Raw genomic sequence first — 19,982 nt, forward strand, 5'->3', positions numbered from 1 at the left:
GCACCTTCCCTTTCCACTCCTTCCTGCTTGCGCTTTTGCACGCACTTTTTTCCTGAATCCTTGCCTTTTCCATGCTTCCACAAGCCTCTAGGTCTCATCTCAGAACTGTTGAATTCTGAGTAGGAAGGGACCCACAAGGATCACTGAATCCAGCTCCTGGCCCTGCACAGGACACTCCAACAATGCCCCCTGTCCTTGAGAGCATCGTCCAAAGGCTCCTTGAGGAGGAGGTTTGGGGCTGTGACTACTGCCCTGGGGAGCTGTTCCAGTGCCCGACCACCCTCTGGATGGAGAAACTTTTCCTGATATCCAACCTAAACCTCCCCTGACACAGCTCCAGCCATTCCCCTGGGGTCTTATCGCTGGTCACAGTGAGGAGATCGCTGCCACCCCTCTTGCTTCCCTGTCTCCTCTTCCCTGGGGATCGGGAAGAGCTGGGAGGGGAGTGTGGGGTGGGAAGAGAAGGAAAATTCCATTTGGTGCTACCCCAGCGAGGGGAAAAGGGAGGCAAACGCTTTTTGGGGGGCCGGGACATCCCGTGGCCGGCTCGTTCGAAGTTGCCGCGGGGCCGGGGCGGGCGGGGGGCGGGCGGGGGGGCCGGGCCGGCCCCGGGAGGGGTATGGGGGGGCTGCTCCGCCCGGGCCCTGATTTGCTGCGCGGCTCCGAGATTGACAATTGGGTTTAAAAGAAGAGGGAGAGAGAGGAGGAAAGGGAGAGGGAAAAAAAAAAAAAAAAAAGAGGGGTGGGGGGAAGAGAGAGAGAGAGAGAGAGAAGGAAAAGTTTTTCCGCTGCAGGAGCAGGCAGGGCCGGAGCGAGCGCGGCGGAGCCCCCGCAGCCCTCCGCCCGCCCCATGGCTTTATAAAGCGGCTGCTCCCCGGGGGGGGCTGGCGGGGGGGGTCTGAGCGCCTCTCCTTCGCTTGTGTATATATATATTTTTATTTTTTTTCGCCCTTTCCCCCGCCCCGGGTTGTCCCGAGCTGGTGCCCCGTTTTTTGTGGACCATGGATACGCACACGCGGTGGAAAAGGCGCAGTTGGATACGGAGCTGCTCGGTGCCCGCTGCCCTGGTGCTGCTGGCTGCCCTGTCCCTCGGCCGGGCAGGTAAGGGGGGTCCCCGAACCCCCCAACCCCGGGCGGAGGGTCCTGCGGGGTCGTGGAGGGGAGGTGGGGGTGTCCTGCGGGGTCGCGGAGTGGGTGAGGGGGCTTTTGTGCCTTGTCTTTCCTTCCCCAATGCGTTCCGGCAAAAAAGAAAGAAGAAAAAGAAACCCCAACAAAACCCACCCAACCTCCTTTAGCTGCCCTAGTCTCTGAATGCCATTTGTCAGGGGGCCCGTAAAAGGGGGAGAAAACTTAAAACAATACTTTATTCGCCTTTCTTGGAGCAGAGCTGCCTGTTGCCGGGCTGCTTTTTCTGGAGGAAAAGTCAGGACGAGTTTCTGGAGGCTCTGGTTCTTTACATATCTGCGTGGATATATATGTGAATGTATATTTAGTCGACTGGAAAGCTCTGGGCTTGCGTAGTTCCTCCTCCTTGAGGAGAAGAAAGTTTTTGTCCCGCTGGAATCTGCTCTCCCTCCGCACATCAAAGCGCCAGAGCTCGGGACACAAAAGCTTTGGAGCCGCTCGGGACCCCAGAGCTCCGCTGCCCCCTCACCAGCCCCAATCCACAGGGTTTTTCCCTAAAATTGGGACTGTTGAATGTGGTGGGAGGAAGCTCTGAAGTTCCAGATGTGCAACAGCACAGAAAACCCCTGGAATGTCATTTCTTTTCCTCATCGTGCAGAAGGGGGACTTTAAACACTCCTGTTTCCCTTCGGGGTTGTGGAGCGTTTTTCCAGAGCTCTGCTTCCCAAATGTCTGCCTTCCCCCCGGGTGGGCTGGGAAATGCCGGAGCAGGGCAGCTGGGGGCTCGTGGGGCTGCTGGAAAAGTTTTCCGTGTGTTTGCAGAGCGTTCCCTGAGTTTGTAGTGGACACTTGGAGGCATCGGCGCTCTGAGCTCTGTTTATGTTGGATTCCAAGGGAATGACTGAGGAGCGGTTTGTTGGCAAAGTTGATTTTTTTGAAATCCGAAAAGTTAAAACTTGAGAAACTGAGAAATGCCCCGAAATGCTGAGCTGTCTGGGATTCAGCTTTTAATTCAGCTTTTGATTCAGCTTTCCTGCCTGATTTTTGTGTGCTCCGGGTATTTTCCCCCGGGAAGCCCTGGCAGGGGTGTTTGCAGGGTTGTGTGAGTGTTACCAGGACAAACGCCCGTGGGATTCTGTTCCTAGCAGTGGGATTCTGTGTACAAAGCAGCGTGATTGCGAATTACTGTCATTTCTGGGTTCTTAAAATGACATTAAGGAAGAAAAGGTTGGGCGTAGGAGGAATGCTTTCATTAATGGTTTGCTTGTAAAGGCTGAGCAAGATGGAAAAGCAGTTGTTGGTCAATGAATAAAGTCTCTAGAACATCCCTGCAGGGAAAAGTTCAGGGCGGTGGGAGCTGCCACAGAATTTGTGCTGCAGAAGTATCGGGCTGTTAAAGCAGTTTTCAGACCAGCAGACCTGGAGTGACACCAGCTCCTCTGGAGCTCCCTCTTGTCCCGCCCGCTCGTCGGGCCCCTCGGTTATTGTGTATTTATTTTGTATCGGTTGAAAACGGAATTATTTCCAGTTTCGTCTATTTCAAAGGGTAAAACCCCAAAGTTTTCCTTTCACTGTTGCCTGTGCTGACGCCTTAACGGTTTCAGAGCATCCTTAGGCGTTTCCCTGTCCGTGTGTATCCTCCAGACAGCTCCAATATAAGCCCCGACTCCTTTCCAAAGTTACCAGGTAACTTTTTCAAACTTCTGGGTGCAGCTGGGGGAGCAGAGGAATGGCTGGAAGCTTTTGTGGGGCCACTGTGCAGAGTAATGACTCTCGTGGTGAAAGGCTTTGAGTTTTCCTAATGAGCTGCCTAATAGGACATCAAATAATTTGGATGAGGGTGGAGTCAGACCAGGACTGCTGATGGCATTGACTAATGCTCTTTATGGCTATTTTTTTTTTTTAATTTTTTTTCAACTTCTCTTGGGTTTTATTTCAGCTCAGCTCGTTTCAATTTCATTAGAGTTGGTTTCTCAGTACTGAGAGGAGAATCTTCCCTGTAATCCATTGTGTGATCCCAAAGAAAGGGGGAGGACACCTTGTAGAGAGGATTTCCAGAAAAATAGAGAAATAGCCATGTCAAAGGCAACATGATCTGAGCTGCCTCCAAACACAGCCCTTCCAGCTCAGATTTTCCCATATTTTAACAGATGATGTCACGCAAAAATCTAACCCACAGACAAAGTTGGAATCTGTCTCTGCTTTTACAAATCCCTGTAAAATCGAATCAGGTTTCTGGGTGAAAATTTTTGGATGCAGCAGTTTCCTTTAGTGGCAAAGTGTAATAAGAATACATGGTGTGCCCTTTAAAATAAAAATGCTGGAAATTGTGAAGTATCCCGTTACCATCTGTTGCTTCTCTCCTTGGCTCTTCCCCAGTCACCTAAATGAGCTAAAAAAATAATCTTGATCCAGCCAGTTAAAAGTGTTTTTTTTAAATGCTTTGCCAATCAAAAGTGTTGATACTGTTTTACAAGACGAAATATGACTTTATAAGTCTGGAATTGATGGCAGATCTGATTTCCACTGTAAAAACCTGGATTATGCTGTCAGTGTATTGCCAGATTGGAATGGGAATTTGTAACTTAAAAGCACCCAGCTGTGGGACATGCCCTGGCCAGGGGCTGCAGCAGAGGCATTTGGCTGAGGTAATGTGTTGTTCTCCCATGGGAGCAGGGTCAGGAGGAAAACCCTTTGCTGACCATTCCCTTCAACGTGGTGTTTGGAGGCTGCTCCTGGAATCTCCTCCTGCAGGGCTGAGGATGCTGTGATGGATGTGGGAGCTGAATTTGTCAGCTCCCTCCAAAGCTACTGGGCAGTAATTTGGGGACTGGAGGAATCACCTCTTGTCTTCAGGGGTAGCTCTAAGGCAAAACCTGCTGAGGAGTTGTTGATTTTTGTGCACAAAGAGGGACAGCAGTGAGGACTCACCTGCTGGCTCTGACTTCTCATGCTGGACCCTCACATATAAAACCCCTTTTTCATGGCAAGTTTAATAAACAAAACTGTCTTATTGTTATTCCTAATGCTTACATAGTCTGTAATAGGGAATAACATTTACCCTAGGACAAATCAGGAGGGCCTGGAAAGGGGATGTGCATCCTTATATTAAAGGAGTGCTGTCCCTGCCCATTATGGAGTTGGAGATGGACTTTTCAGGTTCATTGCTTTTTGAAATACAGAGCAAACCCAACTGGCAGGTTTCTGTCTCGTGGTGACCTGCAGTCAGGTGGTAGCACTGCAGGGGTTGTACTGATATCAGAACTGAGGGGGTGACTCAGTAAAGTGGCTCCTGCTCTGATCTCCCCCCTCTGTGTGACACAGGGGTGGAGGTGAGAGCCTGATTTACCCTCCTGGGAGCGCCCAGGAAGTTCATTTGAGTTCCACTTCTCTGTGTTCAGCTGCAGCAGCTGCACTGGATGGGCTGTTCAGCACAGAATGACAGAACCATCAAGGCTGGAAAAGATCTCCAAGTTCAACCTTTGCCCAAACAGCACCTTGTCGAGTAAACCACAGCAGATCACAGCAGAATTCTGAAGCAGCTTTTTTCTCTTTTTTTCTTTGCCACTGTCCCAGAGGCTCAGACCCTCAATGACACACAGATGTCCCCATCACCCTTGGCAGCCTGTGCCTGCTTGCTTTTCTCCTCACACTGAAGATGTGATCTGGTGCTGATGCTGTCTGTCCCTCTGAGTCAACATCTGCCTGTCTGTCCTGCAGCCTGGCTCCGGGGGCAGAGGCTCAGAGTCTGTGTTCTCACACCTGCTTTGAGTTACAGAAATAATCTTTAGGATGAGACAAAGCGTGGCAGCAGATGCTGAGCAGCAGAAAGCACTGCTGTGGAATATGCCACTAATGCAGAGGCATCAGTGGGAAGGGCCATTTATAGATGTGTTTTAGGTAATCTGAGTTTTGTCTGTGCTTCAGAAATGAATCTGTGGGCGTGCTTTCCAGGAAACTTCAGTTTGAGGGATTTTTTTTTTTTTTTTTTTTACTGTAGAGGTAAAGCAAATTTACCATTAATTTTTTTAACAATTACTTTTTGTCTTATGTCCAGATTCTTTGACTTGCTCTCTCTGTGTTCTCCCTCTGGATCTGGATGTTCAGAATACCCTTCCCAGAGTGGTGGTGGATGGGTGCCAATCACTGTGTAAACATGGAAGTCTACACTTGGGAAAACTGCAGGGAGCAAAAAACTGGGAATGCTCTCACAGGAGCAGGTTGAGGGTCAGGGGCTTTTTGGCCCTACAAGGGGGGATGAAGGGAAGGGGGGACAGGTCAGGTGGACCCTGAGGGAGGTAAGGATGTAAAAACTGCTCAAGTGAGGTATCACCATGGTGATTCCTGGTTTTACCATGTGTTTGTGTGGTTGCCTTAGGTATATCTGGGGAATGGTGGGACCTGGGAAGAGTGGGGAGCTGAGACACCTGAGTTGTTGGATGGCAGCAAATGCTGCAGGTGCAAAGATGGGTCTGGGACCCTCTTCAAACAGAGTCATAGAATGGTTTGGGTTGGAAAGGACTTTAAAGATTCATTTCATCCCACCCCCTGCCATGGGCAGGGACACCTTCCACTAGCCCAGGTTGCTCCAAACCCTGTCCCACCTGGCCTTGGACACTTCCAGGGATGGGGCAGCCACAGCTTCTCTGGGCAACCTGTGCCAGGGCCTCCCCACCCTCACAGGGAATAATTTCTTCCCAGTATCCAATTTAACCTACTCCCTTTCAGTTTAAGGGCATTCCCCTTTGTCCCAAGTCCCTCACCAGTTTTCTTGTAGCCCTTTCAGACACTGGAAGTGGCTCTAAGATCTTCCCAGACTCTTTGGGAAGAGCAATTCCATTTGGAGCTCATTCTCTGCTGTCTTGGGAGCTGACTTTGAAGTGTAGTAGCCCCAAAGACAGGGGAAATCCCTGCTGAGTTACAAGCACAAATTTGGCACTTGATCACCTGTGTACACCCTCGCCCACAGATCTCCTTGCCTGGTTTGTTTAGCAGGAGTTTTATCCTCAGGATGCAGCTATTGTTCTATAAAATGGATGATTTTGCAGAGAAAGGCTTAAAATATTATTTGAATTCTGTTGAAAACACGGTTATAATCTTGTAATACATAGATTTTGGTAAGTGGGAACTGCTGTTTAAAATGAGAGAATTGTCTGGGAAATAAACCAGGAGTGAACCACAAAACACACCTCAAAACACTTCCTCCTTTTTCATGTGGAGGAAGAATTCTTCCCATCTGTTCTGAACTTTTATTCAGCATAGACTTCTACTCATCACATGTTTAAGAAAGCCCTGACTCTGCTGTGGGTCTCTGATGCTGCTGCTGCTAAGGACATTTTGGGAATGCTGAGGCCTTTGAAGAGTCAGCTGCTGGAATTGGGTCCAATTTATGATCTGCAGAAAAGTCAGTGTCAGCCACGGGCACACACGAGCTGCTGGAGCTCAGCTCGACCATCTCCACTGTCTCTGCAGGTCCTTGACTTTCAGCTTCCTTTTTAGCATGGAATGCAACCCCCTCTCTTGGATTTATGGCAAGTCTGTTTGATAGAAGCAGCAGGACCTGGGACTGGCATCCTGTGGGAGATGCTGCCTCCCAAAAGGGGGGGATCACCTGGGGGGCCCCAAGGGAGGGCTGATGCAATCAAAGGCATCTCCTGAGCTTCCTTCCAAGCTCTGGCTCTGCTGAGGTTTGGAGGCTCCTTGATGTTTTATGTTCTCCTGGATCAGGACTGCTCAGTGCCATTTTTTGGCTCTCATTCCTTTTATTTGGATTTCTCTCTGGCTCTGACCCCTCTGGAGTGCAGCTCTAGTACAGAGATGTCAGTAATAGCAGTGAAAAGGTGCTGGTGGGTTTTTGTTCCCTGCTAAGGGCATGGTGGCTTTCTGGGGAGGTTTTAAGAGCTTTTTTTGGAAGGAAAACCCTTTCAGGTGGTCACTCTTACGTGTTCTGGAGCAGGCAGAGCTTCCCATCTGTCTCAGGTTGTTGGGGTTTGTTCCCTTTGAGCATCAGCAGAGCCCAGTGGTGTCCTGAGTTTGCAGCTTCATGGTTTGGCTGTGGGTGCAAATACTTCTCCAAGGCAGCAGAATCCAGTTTTCAGACCCTTAATATATTTTGTTCTACATCCTGGTGTTGCCTTTACCTACTTGCACCTTCAGTTGTTTTTCCAGGCAGTGCATTCCCTTTCCTTTACTCTCCTGGCTTGCTTGGGAGAGCTTCCTGCAACAGGCCTTGCTGTATATATTTTAAATATTTTACTCTCCCCAGCTAAGTCACAGCTGATGTGATGTGTACTGACTTTGCAAGCTGGAAGTTTTCCTTAAAAATATAAAAAATCCTTTGTGTGAAACAAAGGAAAACTCAGTATGGGAAGAATGAGCAAAAACCAGGAGGTAAAAAAAAAGGTTGAGACATGAAAGAATGGAAACATTTTGTTGAAATCTAATGTTATATGGAAAAAACTTGGGTTGGCAACATGGTATAATTAGCCACTGGGTTACTGTTGGCAAGTTCCAGGGCTCTTGAAATGCAGCCTAGCACTGAGGGAAGCATCCAAATGATGTCGTGGTTTCTCTGTGGACGTGTTTGGAAAATGTGTAGAACTAAAATAAATAAATGAAGGAGCTACACAAAAGGCATTTTTGAGCTTGGTTGCTCCAAGTCTGGGCTCTTTTTCTCTCCAGAAGCCGAGAGAGGGTTCTCAGCATCACCTGGAAGCTTTCACGAGGATGAGATGTCACTTTTTGAAAGCAGGAAAATGGTATTAATGTATTTAGAACGTTGGAGTTTTTCTTCCAGTTGGTGTAATAAGCCTGAGAGAAAAAGGATAGTTTGGGGGTTGAATGAATGGAACAACCTACATCAGAGTTCATTCCTAACCTCTGCTGTGGATTTTCTTCCAGCCTTTAGGCAAATCCCTGTTTCCCATCCCCTGGGGCATGATCACATCTCCCTGTGTGGAACCTGACAGTTGAGGTGTTGCTCTAACACAATTTTACTGCTGATATGCCAACAAGACACGTGTTTGCAAGCACTGAAGTGTTTTAAGAGGCTCTTTTCCACCCCTGAGCCTCAGGTTATATTAGTGGCTGTGGTCTTTCTACTTTAAAAATGCTTTTCCTCCCTGGGATGGGGTTTTCCCCTCCAGCAGCACTAGTGTCTCACACTGCAAATCCAGAGGGTTACTTGGATTTTGTCTTTAGATTTGGGCAGATTTCTTGCAGGTTATATCATGGGCTGCAAGAACCACCAAGCTGTTGTATTGACTGCTCTCAGGATGCTTTGGAGAATTAGATCTATAACAGAAATCTGAAGCAGAGGATTTTTTGGGCAGCCACACACTTCAATTTACTGAGGAAAAAAAAAAACCCTCTGGAAGGTGGAGGGATGCAAATGGAAAGGGGGTGCTGGATCCTGAGGAACTGGGGGTTTGGATGTGCTGTGGGCAGGAGCAGGAGGCCAGATAAGCTTCTGTCAGGCTGTCACTTACCTGCCCTGGGGTGGTGACATTCAGCTGTTTTGCTGATGTGAGAAGGTAATTCCAGTGTGTTTTGCTGAGGGCTCTGCCATGGGCTCAGTACATTCACCCCTCTGGGTTAGGTTGGATTTCCTGGGGAGTCTCCCATGCCTGATGCTCCAGCCCTGCAGCTCTGGAGTCTCTGGAAAGAGGTTTGACAGCCAAACTTTAGCCTTGTGCTCAGAGAGAGCTTTCCACTGGCCTGGATGTCCCCCAAAGGAGCAAGACACCCTGTTTTCCTAATGAGGAATGTGATGCGTTGTTTGGGGGAGCTCTAGTTCTCCTTCAGCTTGATGAAAACCTGAGTTATCCAGGGGAGTTTGCAGCTCTGAGGGAAGTGCTGTGAGGAGTTGATGGAAGAAGCTCCCAGGGAGAGGAGAGGTCACTAAGGGGTCTGTGGAGCCCCTGCTCAGGGGGACTGTCAGGTTTAGTGACCAGATTTAGGGTTTCATTTCATGTCAGCTGGAGCTTCTCTTTTTGAGTGAGGACATACAGGAAGGAGCCGGCTCAGCTCTGCCTGAGCCCATGTCTTACACAGCCTTGCTGGCCTCTCCTCCTCTGCCTTTCCTCCCTCCACCCCCTTTTTTTTGTTTCCAAGACAATACTTAAGTAAGAATTCACTGCAGCTGAATTCCTGGAGATGACACTGCCGTTTTCCCAGGGTCTCTCGTACTCCTGCAGCATTTTACTCTGTGATTTTTTGGTGTGTCTCGTTCCCTCCAATATGAATTAAGCAGCGAGTTTGTGTGATTTTTTTTATTTTTTTTTTTTTTTTGCCTTTGAGGGGGTTCATCCTAGATGTGCTGGAATGAGATACCTACTCTGTGTGTGCTCTTGTCTGCTGCAGGGTAGAGATTTGGTCCGAGGGCTGCAGTTCACCAGCTGAATAATGAACGCATTGTCTGTGTGCCCTTATTTCCAGCTTGCACCATTAAAAGTGAATAGAAAGGTCAAGGAGATGAGTCACTGTGAATACAAGTGTCATTCTGCTCAGGAGAAATGGAAAAAAAGGAGCTTCCAAGCGAGGTGTTTCGGCTGGTGCCAAACTGCTCTGTTCCACGGGAGTTACAGGGAGTTACAAGAGGAAATCTGGGCTGAGATTTGCTGGAGTGTTCAAGCACGTAAAAAGCCCAGCAAGGGGCTGGAGCTGGGCTTTGGCTGTTGTAGCTGCAGTGGGCTCTGTTTGGAAAATCAGGGTGATGCTCTGGAAGCCTTGGACTCCTTGCTGCTGTCTTGGAAAACAGACAGCTGGAGTGTGTCAGGTTGGTAACTCTTGTTCTCAGCTCCATGACATACCCAGTGGTACCCAGAAGAAAAGTCTTCCTCCAAATCCATGTGGAAACTCCTAATACAGAGCCAGAGCACCTTCCTCCAGACCCAGAGCAAGTGTTAGTAACGGAGTGAAGGTGCTGTCATGGGACAGTGTTGTTGGAGAGGGACTTTGGACAAGGGTATGGGGACAGGACAAGGGGGAATGGTTTCACCCTGACAGAGGGCAGGGTTAGATCGGACATTAGGAAGAAATTCTTCCCTGTGAGGGTGGTGAGGCCCTGGCACAGGTTGCCTGGGGAGGTTGTGGATGTCCCATTGCTAGAAGTGTTCAAGGCCAGGTTGGAGCAACGTGGGCTAGTGGAAGGTGTCCTTGCCCATGGCAGGGAGTGGAACTACGTGATCTTTCAGGTCCCTTCTAACCCAAATCATTTACAATTCTCTTGAAACTCTGGTGAGAGAACTGGGTGCACCAGGGTGTCAGCAGGGTCCCACTCAGTCCCTGCACCATCCCAGGGGAAGGAGCAGGGTGGTGACATCCATGGATCTGCAGGGTGCCTGGAGCTGAGCCTGGGCCCGGCCCCTGCCCCGGCTCTGGTAAATGCCCATTTGTAAATTAAGCTTTTTTAATTTCCTGCCCAAAAGCTTGATTCAACAAGCCCCAGGCAGCTGGTTAACCATGCTGGAAATGGAAATAGAAACGTGGCTCGTGGGCTGCACGTGTGGAAGGGGGTTGGTGAGCTGGGGGTGGGTGTGTGCCAACTGGGTGGGATGGGACGGGGACCCGGCCAGAGCTTTTGCCTTTAATTGACAGTGTAATTCCAGTAAAACAGCAGCAGTGGGTGGAACACAGAAGCCAGTTCAGGAGTTGTTAATGCTTTTTTAATGGGGTGGAGTTGCTTTATATCTTGGGCTCCTGTACCTGCGGGTTTCCTTTTTCACGTGGCTCAAACACCCTCCTCTGGGTGACCAAACACCCTCCTCTGGGTTCAGCATTTTGGGTTCAGCATTTTGGCTAATTGCTTTCCACTGTCCTGGAAGGGAAACAGCCCCAGTGCATTTGAGATCAAGGTGTGCTCTGACAGACACCCCTGCACATTGTCCAGCACTGCTTTGGTATTTTGACAGAATTTCAATCCTGAACGAAAGCACATAGGAATATTTAAATTTTTGATTTCTAGCCACTGGATTTTTCTGTTCTGAAGTCACTCTTTTGGTGTAAAATAGCTATTCTTCTGAAAAATAGCTAAAGCTTTAGAAGCTTGATTTATCCTCCCTCATCAAAATACACCTTCAGCAGGAAACTAAGCCAACTATTTCTCTTGCCCACCTAATCCAAGATCTTTTCCATAAACAACTTGCAAATGAATTTGCCAGTACAGCTTTGATCCAAGGTGGCCAAAAATGCAACACAAATTCCAGTTGGTATCAAATGACTGGGAGCTGGGACTCGTTTGCTGATGATGCAATAGAACCATGGAATGGTTTGGGTTGGAAAGGACCTGGAAGTGTGATAGTAGTGTGATGCTGGCAGGGCTGGGGTGAGGCAGGAGCTGATGCCTTGTAGCTCACGTGCACTGGGGGGACTGTGCCTGGTTTTGGGATGTTTAATCTTAGTGTTGGTATTTCCTGGAAAGGTTTCTGCAGGTGGATGGGGTGGGTGACAGTGTGGGACCAGCAGAGCTGCTCTGGGTTGCCAGTGTGGGACTCCATGGGAGAATCCTGCTGTGGGGCAGGAGCCCCTCTGGAAATGCCCCTTGGAGGGTTTTCCGTGGGAGACACGAGGCTGTCCATCCCCTGAGTGCAGCATCTGCTCCCTGCCCCTGGGAAAAGCTGTCCTTTTGGAAAGCTGTCCATTCCTTGAAGGATAAGCTCTGTTTTCCCGGAGCCCCGGGCTGCGAATTCTTGCCTCGCTGTTGTTTTGCTGCAGCCCGTTGGGTTTCCTGCTCTGTGTTACAGGGAGGGCAGATCCCTGAGAATCCCCTCATCGTGTCTGCGCTCCAAAAACGACGCGAGGGCGGGAGGAGGAAGCCGCTTTCATCCCGGCAACTGCCTTTGGCGCTCGCTGGCTGGTTCCTATCGGGAAAACTGCTCGGAATGTTCTCTCGCAGGGGTTTGCAGGGACCGGGAGAGGCACATTATCACGTCTTGAGCACTTCGGGAGAAAGTCCCTTGCTCTGCCTCTCTCAAATGTTTAAATGAAAACAGTCTGTCTTTCTGCAACTCTTGGATGCTTTCCCTGCTGACCTCAGGAGCTGGGATGGGAGGAGGAGCAAACAGACCCGAACTGGCTCCGGCTTTCCTTTTTTTTTTTTTTTTTAACTTCAGTCCTGGTTCCCTGCAGGATGCAAAGCAGAAAAACAATAAGGGCCATATCTGCTCTGGAAACATCAATTTTCCCAGTGCTCTGTAATTAAGGAGCTATATCAGGAAGCAGTGGAGTCTTTCTGCACTGGAGGCTGTTGGCAGCTGCCAGAGCCCGCACCGAGGGTTAAGTCCTCTGCTGTGTCTCACCAGCTCTTTCTTTTCCAACCACAGACATTCCCACAGCAGGGTCTGCTCCCTGTGAGCAGAGAGAAGTGCTGGGTTGGATCAGCCTGTTACTCCTAAAATGGGGGGAGCAAAGGGGAGACACTTCAGAGCTTTGTCTGAGAGCCGTGCCCAAGGATGCTGGAGGTGACACTTTGTCCTGTGGTCCCTGTGCTGGGAATTCTTCTGCCCCAAGTGGTTGGACTTGATGATCCTTAAGGTCTTTTCCAACCTTAACGATGCTGTGAATCTGTGGAAGTCATCCCTGTGCCTGGGCCAGGGTTTTTGGGCTGACCCTTCAATGCTTACGCCGAGTTTGGTCTTGGCCCAGGGCCCCATGGCTGGGCAGGGATGGGATTTTTTTCCTTCTTGGATATGAATCAGGCTCTTGCAGCACTGCCCTGTTGCAGGAGTCTGTCTACGTGGAGCTATGGGCGGATACAGGGCTGGGACTGGGTTCCTGTTGACTTTGGGAATTTAGGCAGTGAAGTAGCACAGCATCATCAGGCCTGAATCACAAAACCACCCTTCATCTCCTTCTACCACTGCTGTTGACTTGCTGCCTTCACTGCCCACAGGCCTGCATATTTTTTTTTGGCAGTTTATGCAGCATTTTACAGTCCTGATTGGGATTCAGCACAGGAAAATGCAGTGGGGTTTCTTGTGGCTGTGTGGAATAGGCATGGATTACACCAAGCTGATTCAGATTTTTCCTATGAAATATGAACCAGAACCAAAACTGGAGCTTTTTTTTTTTTTTTTTTTTTTTTCTTTTTTGTGGGGTGTGGAAATACCCATAAAGCACTTTGGGTTCCTCATCTGAAGGTTCTTAAAAATCCACACCAGTAAACTCAGAGATGCTCTGAAACAGAGTCAGAACATGAGTTAAAGATGTTGTGCACATTCAGAGCAGCCCAGCGTGTTTCCCTCCCTGCAGTTCCTTCTCCAGAGCCTTGGCCAGACAAGCCGGGGCCCTCCTTGCCCTGGGGACACTCATCCCAAATAACCAACAGCCCTGCTGCTAAAAGGAGCACAATTCCTGCAGCCTGGAAATAGCTGTGTCTCTGCTGCTGGAGCAGAGCTGCTCAATTTGTGGGCTGGGACTAAGCTTTTTATGCACGAAGCTGAAACATCTGCTTTCGGGGGAGGGAAATGTGCTGCAACTTTGGTTTAGCTCAGGAACCCTGGTGGGATTTGGGGCCCCGTGTACCTGCCCCTGTTGGGACTTGTGGGGTCAGGTTGGTTTATTTTTCTGAGGGTGGCAAAATGCCCAAACTCATAGGAAATTTTAGTCCAGTGAGAAGGCTAAAAATAGATGTGGGAGATGAGAGGGAGCTTCTATGAAAGTGAAACGGGTGGTTGAGCATCAAAAGGTGCAGGAGTAGCCCCAGGAAATGTATTTGGGGGAACAGTTCTGCTTCAACACTTTGCATCCCGTTTTAGGGAGCCAGGAATTAGGCAGGTGGGTTGTGCCTGTGCAATGTCAGTCGACACAGGATTAAATAAGGCATGTGGAAAATTCTAAGTAAAGCCTAGTGAGAAACAACCATTGGGGAACTCAGGAGGAGAAATCACTTGCTCTAGACAAGCCACAGTCCTCATCTGTGCCTCTGGAAGCCGTGGATCCATCCAAGTGTGCTGGATCAGCAGTTGGAAGGCAGTGGCAGAGGTGAGGCTGGTCTGAGAGCATCCTGCAGTGCAGGGAGCAGTTCCTGTGCTCAGGGGTGTCCTGCCATCTGTAAAACCTCCCAGAGCAAGAGGAGGGAGAGAGGGATGCAGGGCAGGAGCTGCTTTGAATGGACACAGTGGTGAATTCGACCCATAATATCCTGGGGTTTATATTAAATTATTCTGTTATCTGTGCATGGTAGTGATGGACTTGCAGCTGGATCCTCTCTGCACGTACCCTGATGGGTTTGACAGGAATGGGCAGAAAGAGTCAGGATGGTGCTGGAAAAGGGCAGAGTTCTTTCTAAACTCAGGGGTTTGAGTCTTGCTGATGTATATTTTCTAGGATGTCTGTCCTAATGTCAAAGGGAATGTCTCCTCCCTTCTTGCTCTGGGATAGATATCTCAGCATACTGATGAAGAGGAACATACTGTGAGCGACTTCTTTGCACTTGAAGGACAAAATTGGTTTTCCTGTAGCTCTGAAAAGTCTGTCTTCCCGTTGAGCTAGAAATGAGGGAACGCAAAATGTACACAGATTATTTTTAAGCTCTTGGTATCCTCTAGCATGAAGTTCTTCATATATTGCTTATTTTAGTGATGGAGCGGGTATCAAGCATGCTTCATGTATAAACCAGCCTTCCTAAAATACACTGATAACTCAGCATTTGCCTTGTCTCCAGCTTTCCAAATATTTCCTTACTTCATTTAGCTCCTTTCACTCCTCCATGTGCCTTTTGCTCATCTTTGCTGAGTGGTGCTGGGCTGTGCTTGTCTGCAGGGATTGATGCCTGGATGTGCCATTTACCTTCCCTCCACCACATGTAAAAAAATACCAAACATCACTTACACACGTTCACGAGTGGCTGCACAAATGATTGGAAGTGTCAGCGTGCGCTTTTCCAGATGGTGGAAGCGTGTTCCTTTCCTTCATTTCTTTCAAATGTCAAACCCAATGAAGTTAATTACTGCCAGACCCCAAGTGACGGAGTGATTCTTGTCTCAGTTTCACCAGTGAAGCTGCACAATCCAGAGCAGGAGCCTCCAGGAGTTGAAATGCAACCACTAAACTGTGACCCCGAGCGGAGGAAAGATCTGGATTTGCAGCAGGATGACCAGTTTTGTTTGGTTTTTTTTTTTATTGGTTTTATGGGGGGGAAAATGGGTTTGGGCTTGGTAGGGAGGAATGTCATGGTGGGTGACAGATGAATTTTGTCTTGGATTTCTTCTCTGCTCTGCCTGGCAGGAATGCAGCAGCTTCCCTGGGAAGTGCCTTGCTGTTGTCCTGCTTATTCCTGCAGCTTTGGTGTCCTCGTGGCACTCCAGTGAGCTCTGCATCGACCCTTAATCTCTTGCCCTTCTTTATCTGTAAGAAAATGATGTGGTGTTTTCTTTTTTTCAAATTTATACAAATGTCTTGTTAAATTCTCAGGCACTTTGGTGATAGAAATCATCCAAAAAAAGTTTGGACCAGATGATCCTTGAAGGGTCCCTTTCAACCTGGTGTTCTATAATTCTGTGCTAATAATTGTGGAAATCGGGCAGCTGAAGGGAAGTTGCTCTGGTCAGACCCTGGCAAAGCTCCAGGGGATAAACATTGGATTTGGGTGCCCAAGTTGTGGCAGGGAAGGACTGAATTTCAGCTTAAACAGCTCTGAATGAAAGCTCTGAGTTCTCTGCAGGCTTGGAATTCGGGGTGGAGGAGTCTCAAGACAGTCCTGTTGCAATGGAAGCAGGAACAGAAAAATTCTTGCTTGCTGCTGTTCCACTCCCTGGCTCTGTTTGCATCGTGGCTGTCCTGCTTCTGGGAACTCTGCAGAGCTCCAGGGAGTTGCTTGGAATTTTGTGCAGCCCCTGGGTCAGAGACAGAGCTGAGAGGCTTCCCAGGGACAATAACTCTGCCTGTATTTTAATGTGCTTATTTTTCACCCTGCATTTTGCTTCATACAAAACAAGCATGTTCTTGTAAGGGCTTTTCTAGATAATTCTTTGTAATAATCCTTTGCATTTCTGACATCCTTATTCCTCTTTTCCAAGGACACCTTGCAGCAACTATTTAAGCAGAATTTACCATGTACTTCAGGGAAATAGTTATCAGAGAATCTCTAACTGTGCCTAATTCAGGATTCCCCATTTTTAACCCCACGTTCCCAACACCCCTCAGAAGGTTCTCTGGGCTGATACTTTCTCTTCCTCAGTAGCCATTTTTTTCCAGTGTCTCTCCCAAGACTTATCTGAGCCTTCCATAGCCAGAAAAATAAACAGCCCCATCTCCTTTTGCCCTCTATTGTTCCTCTCTTTTGTGCTAAGTACAGTAATGCCTCTGAGCTACCCCAGGGCTCCCTGGTTCCCATGCTTCCCCATCCCTCTCACAAAGGACCTCTTTTCTCCCTCCCTTCTGGGTGTTTGGGGCTCTGCAAATACGTGCCAGCGACCCTTTGCTCTGTATGAAAATAGCCCCTGCCTTTTTGGAGCTGTCACTTATTCTTGCTCCTTTAATTAGACTTGATCCTGCTTGTATTTTTTTTTCCCTTTGACCCTTTTTTTTTTTTTACTGCAGGGAGTAAGTTTTTTTTGGGGAAGTTTTTTCAGCTCCCTTTCTACCTGTGCTGGCTCACACGAGTCTTCCCTCTTTGGATTAAGTTGGAAGGAACTTTAATTGCAGGACTCCAAACTTTCCCAAATATGTCCTACTTGTGTGCTGTAAGGCCCCCCTGGGATGGGATTGTACACTTGTAGTTCAGATTATCTTTCCATCTGCTTTTGCCTAAAGCTGGCAGCTATTTGAGTGACTCCCTCAAATTCTTGCCTCTGTGGATATTTTAATACTTCCATCATTGTTGAATGTGAAATATTCATACTCATTGGCATCTTCATTCATCCTGGCTGGCTGCTTTTCAAGGATCACAGCCAAACAAAGGACCTGACAGCTCCTCATGCACTGACTGTCATGAGCAGAGACTTTTCCCTGTGTGAAGGATCTTTCCCTGCAATGAAGTTCCCCTTCTGCTGGGATTTCAAGGCAGTGATGCTGATTTACACCACGTGAGGATCTGCTCTGTGGTACCTGGCTGTGCCCAGCTGAGCTCTTTTCCCATCTCATCAATATCTCATCACTCAAAAATCCCTCTCCTGCTGCTGATCAAAGCCCAGGCATGGATTTAGTCGGGAAAGCGTTTCCAGCTCTGTTTTCAGTGACCACCCTGGAGTGCAGGCTGGAGCAGCATCCTCAGCCACCTGACTAATTTAGGATCCACAACCATACAACGCTCATCCTGTCATCCAACTCCTTTGGAGCATCTCTGCAGATCCAGCTTCACCCCCTGCCGAAATTAATGCCTCCTCCTCCCTCCGCCTTCCCCTCCTCAGCTGCCTCTGCTGCTGCCTTGGCTTGGTCCCTGTGATGGCTCCTGCCACACACAGTGGGTGTGATGTGCACTGGCTGCTCTTCCAAATTAATCAGGAATCAGCTGTCACAGGATCATTTTAGGTTGGAAAAGACCCCTAAGATCACCAAGGTCAACGCAGCCAAGCCCACCACTAAACCATGTCCCCAAGTGCCATGTCCTTCTGGAGCACCCCTGGCCATCCCTTTGCCTCGTGGAGGGTTTTTTCATCCTGGGTTTGCCTGGATGATGCTTTGTTTGTTTGAGTGGAAGGTTGTGCTTGGCAGAGAACAGTGTTTGTGTCCTGTTTAACCACGGTGGTTTCTGAAGTAAAAAAACCACTTGGAAATGCTGCAGGGCTTCTCCAGGAGCAAACCTGAAGGGTTTTCCACAGGCTGTGCAGGGATGGAAGTGACCAACAGCTGCTTTGTGTGGACAGTGTGGGAGCAGATTCCTGCCCAGGAACAGCTTGGGGTCATGTTAAAAACTGTTAAAGGGCAATAGGGTGAGTTAGTGCTCATCCTCAGGGATGACTGACACGACTTTATGGGGCTCTGCTGAAGGGTCTGGAAGCTGAGGCAGGTTCTGTGTGCTCAGAGGGAAGGTTATGATGCCTTTGGGACTGAACAGCAGTGGTTGAAAAACTTCCAGTTTAAGGCTTATAAAGCACATGCTAAATTAACACTTAATGTCTAACACAGGTGATTAAGGGGAAGTCTCTTGGCTGGGCAAGTCAGTATGGCCTGATGTTCAAAGCTGTAGATGAACACTCTGCTCCTCTCTCTCTGACTCCTGTACCCCTGCTCAGGGTATTATTGCCCTTCTGATAACGAAAGAAAGAAAAATTAACAGGAAATGCTGTGAGCCTTTAAAACAAATAAAGGGATAATGTCAAGGGAAATGTCTTGTGCCACAGACAGAACAGTTTAAGAAGTGGTTAATATGTCAGGGTGTTGATTTCTTTGCTGCTTTTTACGTGCTGCATTTTTGCACCCCTTGGAGGGGTGGGAACGGTGTGGGCTCTGCTTGTGCTGGAGCTGAGACACGTGTAGAATACACACCAATACCAATCTCTGCTCAGTCCAGCGATGTGGGATTGATCCTTTGAAGGCAAGAGGCTCTTGGGGGGCTGCAGAGCTCAGTGCAGGAGCAAAGTGTCTCATCCTTGGAGTCTGAGCCCCTGCTTTGCTCATGAGTTGCTGTGTTTCATCTTGTTTGAGTGTCTGTGCTGTGATTTCATTGCTCAATGTCACATAAATGAAGGCTCGTTGTGCTGTGTCCTTATACAAAGGTATTTTTTTATCACCCATCTCCTATGTGCAGATACTGTAGCCTTATCACCTTGTTAAGGAAATTGCCACTGAAGTTACTGGGGGTTGTTTGAAAGCAAAGGAATGAATTATTCCTCGATGGGAATAAGGCCTGGAAGAGTTCTGTGGGGAGCAGATGGCTGTGCTGGGATCTGCACAAAACCTCCCCCTTGCTAAGCAGTTTTCTTTAAAAAGCTGGAGTTTAGTTGTTTCCCTTTAGAGAATTGTCTGATGGAAAACCGGTTCTTTAGCAAAAGTCAAAACAAAATCGAAAATACTCATTTTTTTTTTTTTAGTGGCCAGTATATGAAGGTGTTTCTCCTGTGCACTTCACTGGCTTTGAATGAATTATCTGTATAACTATCTGTGATTTGTGCCCTGGAAACTCAGGATGGTTTGAGAACTTTTTGTCCCTCAAATAAAATTCTGAACTCGTTTTTTGAATTTAGCACCGTTTTAGGTGCCAAGAACCTCATCCTTCTGCCAAGCTCCTTTTTCAACATCATCCAAGTTACCTTCTTGCAGTTAAGGAGCCAGAAGTAGAATTTGCTGAAAGCACTTGGAGTATATATGTATTAGGGTATAAAAAGTATCATTATAACCCTATATATGCTAAAAACTGCTGTATATATAGTCTGCAGATATTACAGGCCTGACTGATCAAAGTCCTGATTGAGCTCTTTACACCTCTAAGTATGGTTATAAGAGGTCATGCCATGAACCAGTTCCAGGCAAGGGAAAATAAGATTGAGGCTGGAATCAATATTTCCCAAATGCAAAGTTTTTTTTTTAGCTTACAGCCAAGAAAAGGTGTCCTGCAGATAGAAATGCTGTAATATAAATTCCTTTTCTCGCCTGCAGAAAGAAATGGGACACTGGTCAACACCTGAGCTGAATATTGCAGGAGAAAACCTTCAGTTGATTCCATGCATTAGCTGGAAAGGAATGAACAGCAGAAAATATATTTTAATATTTTTTTTTATTGGACCTTCGGGACTGGTTTGTGAGAAGGTTATTTATTATCTGCCTCTTTACTAGGAGGGAGCACTAACTGCTTCCTTGCTTGGGTTAAATGGGTTTGCAGTGATCAGGTTCACCCTGGGGAATGCAAACAGGGGGTCACCTTCCATCAGCATCCCAGGAACAACTTGCACAGGGACTTGTTGGACCAAGGAACCAGC

At 48.1% G+C, this 19,982-nt stretch overlaps 1 protein-coding gene across 2 annotated transcripts in view; it reads left to right on the forward strand.

The window, feature by feature from the left end:
• The first annotated feature begins 782 nt into the window (after window positions 1-782).
• Window positions 783-19,982, forward strand: part of COL5A1 (collagen type V alpha 1 chain) — a 147,266-nt gene continuing 128,066 nt past the window's right edge. For both annotated transcript variants that reach the window (XM_027731691.2, XM_027731692.2), the window contains exon 1: window positions 783-1,101. In XM_027731691.2, the coding sequence (XP_027587492.1) occupies window positions 1,002-1,101 (100 nt within the window). In that variant the 5' untranslated portion in view covers window positions 783-1,001. The remainder of the gene's footprint in view (window positions 1,102-19,982) is intronic.

Source organism: Pipra filicauda, unplaced genomic scaffold (genome assembly GCF_003945595.2).
Source record: "Pipra filicauda isolate LSUMZ 115617 unplaced genomic scaffold, ASM394559v2 scaffold170_size1570365_pilon, whole genome shotgun sequence".
NCBI classification, from domain to species: Eukaryota; Metazoa; Chordata; class Aves; order Passeriformes; family Pipridae; genus Pipra; species Pipra filicauda.